Here is a 12,791-nt window from a genome sequence, read left to right on the forward strand (position 1 = left end):
TGAACACTTAATGTCCACAAAAAAAAAAAAAAAAACCTACACACATATTTACAGCAGCTTTATCCATGATTGTCAAAACCTGGAAGCAACCAAGATGTCCTTCAGTGGGTGAATGGATAAATATTAACTGTGGTATGTCCAGACAATGGAATAGTATTCAGTGCTAAGAAGAAATGAGTTATCAAGCCATGAAAAGATGTGGAGGATCCTTAAATGTATATTACTAAGTGAAAGAAAAACCAATCTGAAAAAGCTATGCACTGTATGATTCCAACTATACGCCACTCTGGAAAAGGAAAAATTATAGATAAAGCAGATACACTAAAAAGGTTGCTATGGGGTGGGGATGGAGGGATGAATAGGCAGAGCAAAGAGAATTTTTAGGGCAGTGAAGGTATTCTGCATGATATTGTAATAGTTATAATATCATGATAAGTTTGTCAAAACCTGTAGAATATACAGCAAGAATGAACTCTAATGTAAACTATGGGCTTTGGGAGATAATGCTGTATCATTGCAGGTTCATTGATGGTAACAAATGTACCACTCTGGTGTAGGATGCTGATAGTGGGGAAGGCTGTGCGTGAGTGGAGGCAGGGGACATACGGGAACTCTCTGTACTTTCTGCCCAATTTTGCTATGAACCTAAAACAACTCTAAGAAATAAAGTATATATATACTTTATACATATAATAAAGTATAATTTTTATACATATTGTCTCCTAGGATATCATAAAAATATAGGTACATTCTCTCGGGCTTCATAGAACATGTTTTTTATTTTAAGTCAAATATCAATATTTTACAAAACAAAAACTTGTTGCTGGTTAGACCAAAAGAAGATGAGAGAGCTGAGGGAAGACATGTCCCCATACATTTTATTTTGCTTTTAAGAAAATCTCATTCTAAGGGAAGAATAAAGTTTACTCTCTCATCCCAACAATATGTTTCCAACCCCCCCAAAAGAACATTTAGAAGGCCTGAAACTTTATGCCATTTTTATGCCTCTAACTCTATTTTTTTTCCCTTTTTACTTCTGGGAAACAGAAGCTTGAAAAACAAACATGCACAAAGTTCTAGAAGGTAAAAGTGTTATCTATGTATTATCTATATAATTTTTAAAAGAAAATTTTAATGAAAAATTAAGATAGGACATAAAAACAAAGTATACTTTAGCATTGCGCATTTCTCTCTCCTTGTTCACATTTACATTTGAGATTCTTTCAAAGAACCCCATGGATTTGCTTACCAGAACTTATCCCAGAGGGAAATGTAACAGGCAAGTTTCCCTGACATTGATGAAATGAACCACTAGTTCTCTCAACAAGTTTCTCACAGGCTCCCAATCACTTCTTTTCCAAGCATGATAACAATCTCTTGAATAACACAAAGATTTCCAAAAGAGAAAGAGAAAGCAGGAAGGAGAACATATGGGGCTTTAGGTAAAAAGATTTGGGGAGCTCTAAGTGCTGCCTAGAATGAGGACCTTCTGCAAACAGCCACAGGCATTACCTCCCCACTGCGTGGTTGCAGAGCTGCCTGATACATTCTCGACACCACTGTCCAGCGTTTCCTACCAGCTAAAAGGCAGAAAAAAACGATGAGATGAAAAATAGAACAGAAAAGACAAGAAAATTGGAGCACCAGTTCAGAAGCACCAACATAATACTTTCACAAAGAAAGAAAAAGAACAACTAAGAAATTATTAATATTAAAGAACAATTCCAGAAACTTTCTAAGAACTCTAGGACATGGGTCTCCAGATTGAAAAGGTCCACCAATGGATTTTTCAATTAAAATGAGTTTTATTAAAAATGCCAAGCTTTATCATCATGAAATTTTAGAACACTGATGATAAGAGACTTTTCTAAGAGCATCCAGAGAGAAAAGGCAAACTATAGTAAGTAAAAACAGCATATGACTTCTCAGCAATAGTGGATGCTAGAAAACAATAAAGCAATACCTTTAAAATTCTAAGTGAAACTAGAATTCATAGCCAGCCAAACTATGAATCAAGTGTAAGAGTAGAGTAAGTAGAATTTTCAAACCAGCAAAACCCAAAAGACCACCGCACAGCTGCCAGGAAATAGTGGCTCTAATATTGAAGAAGAGAAGTCCCAGGATTACAACTATGCAACTGGCCAAGAGAGCAGCCTGTTCAGCAGGCTCTGGGAGGGAGGTCACCACGGAAAAGAAGGAACTGGAGTGAGCAAGTGTGTAGAAAATGTTAGTTGTAGAACAAAACATTGGAACATTTAGAGGGAATATGAATGGTTTCATAGATACCTATTATAGTAAATGAAAAAATAAGCAATTTTTAATTCTCAGAAAAACAGTTCACTAGAAAAGACACATAATTATAGCACACTACTTAACTTGCTAGTTGGAATAATAGTTGTATGGTAATATGATGTAAACACTGAATACTAATTTTACTTTCTTGAAGTGTGATAGAAAGCATGTCAAAAAACTGAAGACACTGAATGAGGCAGGAGGAGAACTAAGATTTTATCCACTGTGCTAGAAAGTCATGAGAAAGTCTAAAATTATAAGAAACAGCAGTTTACCGATATTAGTTAGAAAATAGATGTAATTACCAGGAGTAACAGCTGGAAGAGCTGAGGGTGGTTGCCTCTAGAAAATGGGACTTGGGAATGGGGTTGGTTAGGGCAGAGGATTTTAAGAACTATCCAAATTTTATAATTATGTTAATTTAGTCTTGTAAATATTAAAAATAATATATTTTAAGATAAGGAAGAAATGAAGGAGGCAGAGAGAGAGAAGAGGGTAGGAAAGGACAAAGTCTTTGCCTCATACCTTTCCAAACACACTGGGATTGCGCACAGAGCTGCATTTTTCCATTAAGCTGCTGAACCACCTTCTGGGTTGCAAATAGCTGGTTTTGGCATTTCTGAAAACAAATACACATAAAGAGAATACTTCCTTAGAAACATATATGTACATCTCAGGCATGACACATGATAGAGTTAGAACTGATAATTCACTGATGTTCAAAGACTCCACATTTTCCAATCAAACACCACAATAATTGCTAGTATTTATTAACTAAACACTGTGTAAGGAACAGTGCTGAGCATTTTACATACATTGTTTCTAATCTCCTCAACAGCTCCATTAAGCCGGTATTGCTCAGCTAGAATAAAATCCTTTTTTATTCCTCTAGCCTCAATGCTCATGTAGCCAATAAGCCATAGGCCAGTGGTATCACCAAAGGCTGCAAAAACTGAAATGTCAGGATATTTCTAGTACTCTCTAAAATTAAAAGACCTCCCCCAAAATAATAAAGTTGAACATTAGTAGGATAACATTTTGCAAGAAAGATTTCTTTCAAGGAGTGATTCTCAACACCTAACCCAGAGATATTCTCTCAGTTTGGGCCTCAATTTTCCTCATCTATAATATGTTTGGATTGGACAAATCATCTTAAAGGTCCTTTTCCATTAACACCTTTACCCATTAGAAATGGGGACATCAGCTACTCAGAAGGCTGAGGCAGGAGGATCTCTTGAGCTCAGAAGTTTGAGGTTGCAGTGAGCTATGATGATGCCACTGTACTCTAGCCGGGGCAACAGAGTGAGATGCTGTCTCAAAAAAAGAAAGAAAGAAAGAAAGACAAAAGAAAAAGAAAAAAGAAATGGGGGGAGACATCACATCACAGAGATCTTAACTAACTTGACTAAATTTCCATGACCACAAAAATCTGATTGATATTTCTTTGGGCCAATGTATAAAGGGCACTTCTGGCTAGGCGTGGTGGCTCACATCTGTAATCCCATCACTTTGGGAGGCTGAAGTGGGAGAATTGCTTGAGGCCAAGAGTTCAAGACCAGCCTGGGCAACATAGCAAGACCCCATCTCTACAAAAAATTTAAAACTTAGCTGGGCATTGTGGCATACCCTTGTAATCCCAGCTACTCAGGAAGCTGAGGTGGGAGGATCACTTGACCCCAGGAGCTCCAGGTTATAGTGAGTTATGATGATGCCACTGCTCTCTAGCCAGGGTGACAGAGTGAGACCCTGTCTCTAAAAAATTTTTTACAAAAAAAGCACTTCTGACATTCTTACATTCAATTTCCATCAAAAACAGCTAGGAAAATTAGTAATAAGTTGAAAGAAAAGTACTTATTGGAATTTTCTAAAAACATAGCGTTGTATAGTTAAACCACAGAAGATTCTTTTTTTCCTCTTTCACAACAATAGATTTATTTTCTTTTTTTCTATTTTTAGAGATGAGGTCTCACTATGTTGCCCAGGCTGGTCTCGAACTCCTGGTTTGAAGCAATCCTCCCACTTTGCTGTGATTACAGGTGTGAATCAGCACACCCATCTCTCACAATAATATATTTAATCTCACACGCATGACAATCACTCAATCACCATAGTTTAAACAGACGTCTCTCTGACAGGCATCATTTTGATATTTTGGTTTTCTTCCTCAATGTTATGACAGATAACAGGCATTGCCAGTCAATGAATCATGGGTTTTTAGGTATTCAGGTAGAACAATTAACCATATATCAGGGTTTCCCAATCTCAGCATTATTGGCATTTGGCGGCAGATAATTCGTTGTTATGTGGGCTATTCTGTGCGTTTTAGGCTGTTTAGCAGTGTCACTGGCCTTTACCCACTACAAGCCTTCCCCCTGGGTTGTCACAATCAAAAACATCTTTAGACATTGCCAAATGCCCCCCTGGGAGCACAGTCACCCCCCCCCCCCAGTAGAATTCCTAGAATGACCTGCTCGCCAGGAGCTCAATGAACTCTTCACAAACTCACTTCTTCAGAATCTCGTGGTTAGCATAAAACTGACCACAGCACAGTCCAGCACACACTTCAGCTCCATAAACCCAGGGTGCTCTTTCCTAGCCAAGATCTACTTATTACTTTAATTAGCAACTGAGCATAGACCTCGCTGACTATGAATTCTGACAGTCTCCATGCTACCCTCATTGCAGACACACCCTCCAGATGGTCAGGGAAAACCACATGAACTCCACACACGTTTACAGTAAAGACCTCTCTTTGTATCTTTACCACTCTTGAGTCATGACAACAAACACTCTGCACTGAACAGTAAAAACAGTTTCCATTATCGTCTGCCCAGGTTCTTCGGTGATCCTGGGGTTGTGTTCTAGCTGCTATAACAACTGCTATAAGAGGTATCTTGCCAACACCATCGTGAGCCCACAGACAGAGCCACCAACCTTGCTGCCACCAGTCACCAGAAAGGATAAGGGGCAGGGCAGTAAGAACTCCAATCAGCAGTAGAGGCTGGAAAGGACAGGGGTGTTAATAACCTGGCCTGGGCATGAGACCACCAGTTCCCTTAATTATTTCAGTAGAACTCCCTGGCCATTCCCTACCCCCCAAACCCATACTCAACAGTAAAGCACCCAATAAAAGACCTGCTCTAAAACATTTGTTTCCAATTGCATATGGATTCAAATATTTAAAATTTATATTCATAATATTTTATTGTCCCTCTGCAAAATATACATGCCAAACACAGAAGAGGCACACACTAAATAAGTAATTTTGCCTAAATTGAGAATATATGACTTTTCTAGTTAAAAGCTTTTGAAATGAAACACTCATTCCTTCAAGGGCTCTTCATTGGATTTGATGAACACATGCTATTGATAATTAATGTGCCCAAAAGATTCATGTTGGACTCTTAAGATCTTAAAATAGTAATGAGTAAGAACTACCTAAAGGAAGTACACGTACTTAATCAAGAAACAAACGAACAAGAACAAAGGCTTAAGAGAAATATTTAAAAGGTCATCTTTCCTTTTTTTTTGAAACAGAGTCTCGCTTTGTTGCCCAGGCTAGAGTGAGTGCCATGGCGTCAGCCTAGCTCACAGCAACCTCAGACTCCTCGGCTTAAGCAATCCTACTGCCTCAGCCTCCCGAGTAGCTGGGACTACAGGCATGCGCCACTATGCCTGGCTTAAAAGGTCATCTTATAGAGAAAGAATTTAACTTATCCTGAGACCCCAAAGGAAAAACCACCTCACCGAACAGTTGGAAGTGACCGCCGCAAGAGATCCTTTGGCTGAGAGGAAGCATGTCATAGCAAGTAGAATTTTATTATATTTTTAATCTTTTGCCTTGTTGATGGTTATTCTCTTTTCACTTTTTGATTGGTCCTAACTCAACACTTTCTCATGTTTTGGGGGGAGTATTTTCTTTCTTATACAAAGTGGTTCTTTTCGTGCCCTTCACTCATTTTTTCTTTCAGGAATCTATCACTTTTTTATTGATTTGTAAGAGCAGCGAAGCAGCTCTTTCCTCACATTTGGGACTTAAGTTGTCTGAGCTTCTCAAGACATGGGATCTTCAGTTTTTTCTCTCTACCTACCTGGCGTTTTGAGGCAACATTTTCCTTCCAGCCTCTATCCATTGCATGAGTTGTCTTGCAAAAATGGAGAACAGAGTTATTTGTTTCAGAACTTCCTTTGACGGGGGTCTTCAGTGGTTCTTTGAAGGATCCTACAAGAAAGACATTTAGCTTTGAATTTGGTTTGTAAAACAAGATACTCACTTTAATTGGAGATCTAGCCACACCATCTTTCATAGTGGAACAGAATATGTAGGCCCAGGCTCTGGTCTCTCCAAAATCCATGAAGGAGAAGAAGATCAGAGTCTTACCCAGAGCACTGGGTTTTTAAGTTTCTTACTTAATGGGAAACTCCCTCAGTGGCCTCAAGAGTGGAGAGGAAATGCCAGGTTTAAAGACCTGACTTTAACTGGAGCACAGCAGGGGAAATGCTTTACCTCTGTATGGAAAGAACAGATTTGCGAATTTGAAGAATGGAGAGGAACAGCTCAATAGTTTAAAGTGATGGTGTGAAGAATATCTGGTTTGCCCAAGCTGTGATCATCCTACCAGGAAATAACTCTGGGGCGCTGGCTTTGCCAAGCATTGACATTGGCTACATCATCATGAGCAAATCACTTTGCCTCTCCTCCTTCCTATTTCAGAAAGATGTTGTAAAGGTAGTTTGGGACGGCAGCAGTGAAATTCTTTCTAGATTAAAATAACAGAAGATTCCATGTTATTTGCGTCAATATTATTCATGTCTATTCTCTTCTCAAGATTGAGAAAGCCCTTGACCAGACATTTAACTGTACTGGAAACCTGTCAAGTCATCCTCTAAAACTAAATATCTGCCATATCACTTGTTCATCAGAGGAGCCAAGAGACCATTAAAAAATCTTGGCCTTTTGCCATGTGACAATCCCTTCTTCATTTGGACAATCACAGGCTTGATAAATTGTCACTGATGTTCCTAGAGTTTGGCACCTCAAGTCCTAGGATCTCATAAGAGAAAAATGTCACATTTCAGGAGGAGGATGGAAACATGAAATGTTCCTCAAGTTTTAGATCTTGCTCTTTGTCCCAAGAAATTATGCATGCTTGCTTTCTAGTGCTATTTGTACAAGAGTATAGAGCAGAAAAGGCCAGCTCTCAGAATCTCAAATGAGAAGGAAAAAGCTGCAATTGGATGCTAGTACTGATGATCATCCCAGTTATAAAAAAAAGAGGCCAAGTCCACCACCTAAGGAAGCAGGGACAGAGCATGACTGCAAATGAACCTCCGTACATGTCCCTTTGGGAATGGGAAGATCTTCAGTGTCCACTTTTCTGAAATAAAAAGAAAGAAACCCCAGCAGCAAAGCACTCAGAAACCAATGTATCTGATTCATGCTCAGTATTAACTTAAGTAGAAAATAAAAGAGACATTCTTATAAAATCCTTTAACTGATATCTGTCTCTTGGAATTTTGAATTTCTTACACAATGCCTTACAAAAAATAATAAATGTAAGGCCTAGAATGAAAAGGGAGCTCCTAATTTTAGATAGAAATTCTTCTAAAACAATCAGCATCAAAACTGCCCCTCAATCACAATAGGATTATGCAAGATTTCTTTCAGAAAATAGGGATAACAACGGTGTTTCTGAAAATCCTGTATTTCCTGCTGCTTCAGTCAGCTACTGTCAGTATTGATATTTGTCATTACATGGGAATTTCATTGATTGGAAAAGATTTGGTCTCCCTTTCAGTCTGCAGAACTGCAATGCCTCATTGTGCCTAACATCATTGAAAAGAGTTGGCACTGCTATTAATATGTCTTAACTAAATAAGCATGCTGACAGTCAAAGAATTATGTTGCCTAGGATTTTAAAAGGGAAGAACAGGAATTAAATCACCCAATGATAGGTAGCAAATTTGGCTTCTGAAGAATGGGAATAAAAATGGCTGTGCCCAAATGAGAATGACATATTTCAGAAAGAGCTTGTGTTTCAGGGCTCTGACAGGTTGATCAGGAATCCTACTCATCACAACAGGGCTTTGGTGCCCTTTTTTCATCTGTCCATCCATCCGTCCCTCCATCTCTCCCTCTCTCTTGTTCCCTTCCTTTTACTTTCTCTTCCTGTCATCCTCTACTGCTTTCATCTTTTCACATAACCATTTCATATCTGATTATTCCATTACTAATATATGTTTCTTCTGACTGCCATAAGCCAGGAGCCTTACCAGAGTCAATAAAATCCTGTACTTTGCAAAACAAAAGTATATATACATTTATGTGGATATACACGTACATATATATATATATACACACACACACACATATTCATACATTCAGTATCCACAAAAGTAATCATCTACCAATGCAAGTCTCAAAAACATGTTTAAAATGCAACATATGTTAAATTAAACTATATTTGGCCTGAGGAAGCCTCTATACTTTGAGCCCCTACATCATGAACTGCAACCTAACTTACTGTGTAAACTAACTGAAAGCCTAACTTAGGAATATACAAGGGCTGTCTGGAAAGTAGCCAGCCATGTAATATGAAAAATTATGAAAATTATGACTAGATACTTTCCAAATAGCCCTCGTACTTTTGCGACAAACAGCGGTGTCTCAGCCAATCACAGAAGCCGAGCTTCAGTCAATCACAGGTGGCCGCTAACCAGATCCTGTCCCAATAAGGCCAACACTGAGCTGTGCCCAATCAAACTGTTTCTGTACCTCACTTCCGTTTTCTGTTCATAAATGCTGCCTGTCCCCACGTCGTGGTACGCGGAGCTCTCTGAACCAGTTCTGGTTCTGAGGCTTCCCTGATGAATGTTCTTTGCGCAATTCAACTCTATTAAATTTAATTTGTCTAACATGGGGTTTTTTTTTTTATTCATTCTTTCTTTTGTTTTTGTTTCGTTCCCCCCAACCCCCACTTTGGAAATTTCTTATTTAGAGGGAGAAAAAGAGAAAAGCACCTAACACTAGATAGTTCTAAAAGACAAAGATTCTCTCAGGAATATATCTTTTATTAACATGTCAAAACTGGGCTGTGGCATTTCTGTCACCTTACCTAGAGTCAAGGTCTCTTTCTGAGGCGTTTTCTTCAGCACTGATTCAGAAGATTCTGGGAGGTCCACGACGGAATGTTCTTCTCCAAAGGAACAGGCTGACAAATCCCTGGTTTGACTTTGCCGCCATCCTGTGGAAATTGGGCTACTGGCAACAGGCTCCTCAGCTGACAGCCGCTCCACAAAGTTGCTCTTAAAGTTGGAATATGTAGTATTAACTGAATCAAATACCTGTTTAACAACAAAAAGAGATATAATTCATAGTGGCCTCAGTGATACAAAAGTAAAAATTCCTTAAAAAATAATAACAAATGACTCATTTAGTACAACACAAATAGAATATATATATGAGATTTTTAATTTTTGTAATCTGAGAGAATGTTATTTTATATATATATATATATATAAAAACACGAAAACACCATCACATACTTAGAACCTCTGCTCAAGAATCTGTAGGTATACAAAAGTAGTTTAGGAAGTAATTATATTTATGGTTATTACCACTACATATCAATGTAAAATATGACATATGAAATAATACTATAACCAGGCATGGTGGCTTACACCTATAATCCCAGCAACTTGGGAGGTAAGAGGACTGCTTGAGGCCAGAGGTTTGAGACAAACCTTGGCAACATAGCAAGACCCTCATCTCAAAAAAAAAAAGAAGAAGAAAAGTTAGCCAGGCATGGTGGTGCATGCCTACAGTCCTAGCTGCTCAGGAGGCTGGCACAGGATGATCACTTGAGCCCAGGAGTTGGAGGCTGCAGTGAGCTATAAGGCTACTGCACTCCAGCCTGGGCAATAGAGTGAGACCTCCTCTCTTAAATAACTAAATAAATACAAACAAAAGGAACACTATGTACTGAACATACAAGATGTGTGTATAAAATCATAAAATTTCAAATCAGGTAATAAACAGTAATTTTCTAATCCAACCCCTTTATTTCATAGATGGAGAAACTGAGGCCTAGAGAAGTTCAATGACTTGCTCAGCATCTGTCTATCCCCTCTGAGTAACACTAGGAGTTTGATATTTATAGATCCTATAGTGGTGAACCATGCCATTTAGCTATGTGACATTAAAGTATAATTGAAAAACTGGAAATGAATTATTTTTTAACAAAATGACAGACAAATTAGGTTAATATCCTTATATAAAGAGCTCTTATAGAAATTTAGACAAGTTTACCAGCCCAATAGAAAAACTGGCATAGGACATGAAAAGGCAGTTCACTAAAAAGATATATAAATTCCTAAAAAAAAAAAATTTAACCTCACTAGCAATTGAATAAATGCAAATTTAAAACAACAATGAGATATTAGCAATGATTTTTTAATGACAATCCCCAGTGTTGAAGGTGCTAGAAACAAACACTGGCAAACACTGCTGGTAGAGTTTAAATCAGTATTTAGAGAGGGCAATTTGACAATGTATGTCAAAGGCCTTTTAATATGTGTATGACTACTACTGATCTGGCAATGAATTTAAGGAAGAAATCAAAGATATGAGCAAAGATGGAGGAAACATCCAGTATCTACCGAGTTACCATGTGGGAGCCCATATGTTAAGGGTTTTGCTCATATTCATATTTAACTCTCAGAACCACCTATGAAGCAGGTCTGTTACTTATTTTACTAGTGACTAAACTGAAATTTACAGCTTAAGTGAATTGCCTAAAACTACACAGTGAGTAAGTGGAGATGCCACACCCTAAACTCACCTGTTAGACTGTAGAGTTCAGGCTCTCAGCTGACAACATGAGGGTATGCACTGCATTGTATATGTTTACAGGGGCCAAAAGATGGGGGCGGGGAACATTCACCCCTGGAGAATTGATTAGGTAAACTACATGACATCCATAGCCATTAGAGAAGGACATACATTAGGGAAATGTAAATCAAAACCACAGGGAAGTACCGCTTTACACGCACTAGGATGGCTATAATTTTAAAAAAAGGCAGGGAGAGGGGTAACTAACAAGCATTGGTGAGCATGTAGAAAAATTGGAACCTTTATACATTGCAAACGGGAATGTAAAAGGATACAGCCACTCTGGAAGACAGCTTGGTGGTCCCTCAAAAAGTTAAACCTAGACTTTCCTTATAATCCAGCAATTCCACTCATAGGTATATGCACTCAAACTCAAACACATGCACACACATGTTCACAGTAGCACTATTCACAATAGCCATAAGATGGAAATAGCCCAAATGGCCAGCAACAGATGAAAGGATAAACAAATTGTGGTGTGTATACATATGCGCAAAGGAATATTTTACTCAGGTGAAAAGAAGAATGAAGTGCTGATACATATGTGCATAAACCTCGAAAACATTATGCTAAGTGAAAGAAGCCAAACATAAAAGGGAATACATTGCATAAGTCCATATATACAAAATATCCAGAATAGGTAAATCCATAGAGACAGAACACAAATTGGTGGTTGCCAGAGGTTGGAAAAGGAGGAAATGGGGAGCAACTGCTTAATGGGTATGGAGTTTTCTTTTGGGGTGACAAAAATATTTTGGAACTAGGTGGAGGTGGTAGTTGCACAACATTGTAAATGCACTAAATGCCACTGAAATGCTCATTTAAAATGGTTAATTTATGTTATGTGAATTTCACCACATTAAAAAAATCTTTAAAAATGGTAACATAGGATAATATTCAATAAAACATAAAGATGATTATAATATATTGCCAGGCGGAAAACAGAAGACTGTAAAACAGTATTCCAATATGATCCCACTTCCTATATATAAACGCAAGATAGGAAGGAAAAGTGCTAGCGTGTTGAGGCAGTAAATATCGGTTAATGTGGGTTCTTACTAAGCGAGGATGAGAGTACCAGCCCCTGCCTGCAGTCCCCCAGCGAGGCGAGGCCAGCTCTCTCTCTCCACTGCTGCTCTGTGCTTTCTCCACAAACTGACAGGAGAGGACATCTTTCCCAGGAAACAGAAGTCAGGAACGTGAGGGCACAGCTGTTGTAAACACTGTTGTTTTGGTTGTTCTGCCCATGTTCTTAGGTTTTGAATAGGAATAAGGAAGGCTGGAAAGAGGGAAAGCTAGAGCCTTGGAAATGTAAATCGGGGTCTCAAACTCAGAAGCCCAGACTAGGGAACAGCAGGTACCATGACAAGTGAAGCAGGCCTGAATGAGAAGCGTGGCCCGCTCGCACTTTTATTTCCCCGTTTTTTTATTTCTCCCCTCTAAGGAAAACCCCAGCACCTGCTCAGCAGCTACTGAGCCTCAGCCCTGCAGACGGAGGGAGTTTCTCAAACTCGAATGCTCATGTTTCAGCCCCAGCAAGAATGACAGTCCGAGAAGCACATTGTTCCATTTCATAAAAGAAGTTAGAAATTTAGACTTTTCACAACAA

The 12,791-nt window shown here is 38.6% G+C and overlaps 1 protein-coding gene across 2 annotated transcripts in view; it reads right to left on the reverse strand.

The window, feature by feature from the left end:
* The window catches only part of CDC20B (cell division cycle 20B), a 52,639-nt gene that overhangs the window by 22,009 nt on the left and 17,839 nt on the right, over positions 1–12,791 (reverse strand). For both annotated transcript variants that reach the window (XM_045565647.1, XM_045565646.1), the window contains exons 3-5: positions 9,408–9,636; positions 6,384–6,514; positions 2,818–2,911 (exon numbers count right to left, since the gene is read on the reverse strand). In XM_045565647.1, the coding sequence (XP_045421603.1) occupies positions 2,818–2,911; positions 6,384–6,514; positions 9,408–9,636 (454 nt within the window). The remainder of the gene's footprint in view (positions 1–2,817; positions 2,912–6,383; positions 6,515–9,407; positions 9,637–12,791) is intronic.

Source organism: Lemur catta, chromosome 12 (assembly GCF_020740605.2).
Source record: "Lemur catta isolate mLemCat1 chromosome 12, mLemCat1.pri, whole genome shotgun sequence".
Taxonomy (NCBI): Eukaryota; Metazoa; Chordata; class Mammalia; order Primates; family Lemuridae; genus Lemur; species Lemur catta.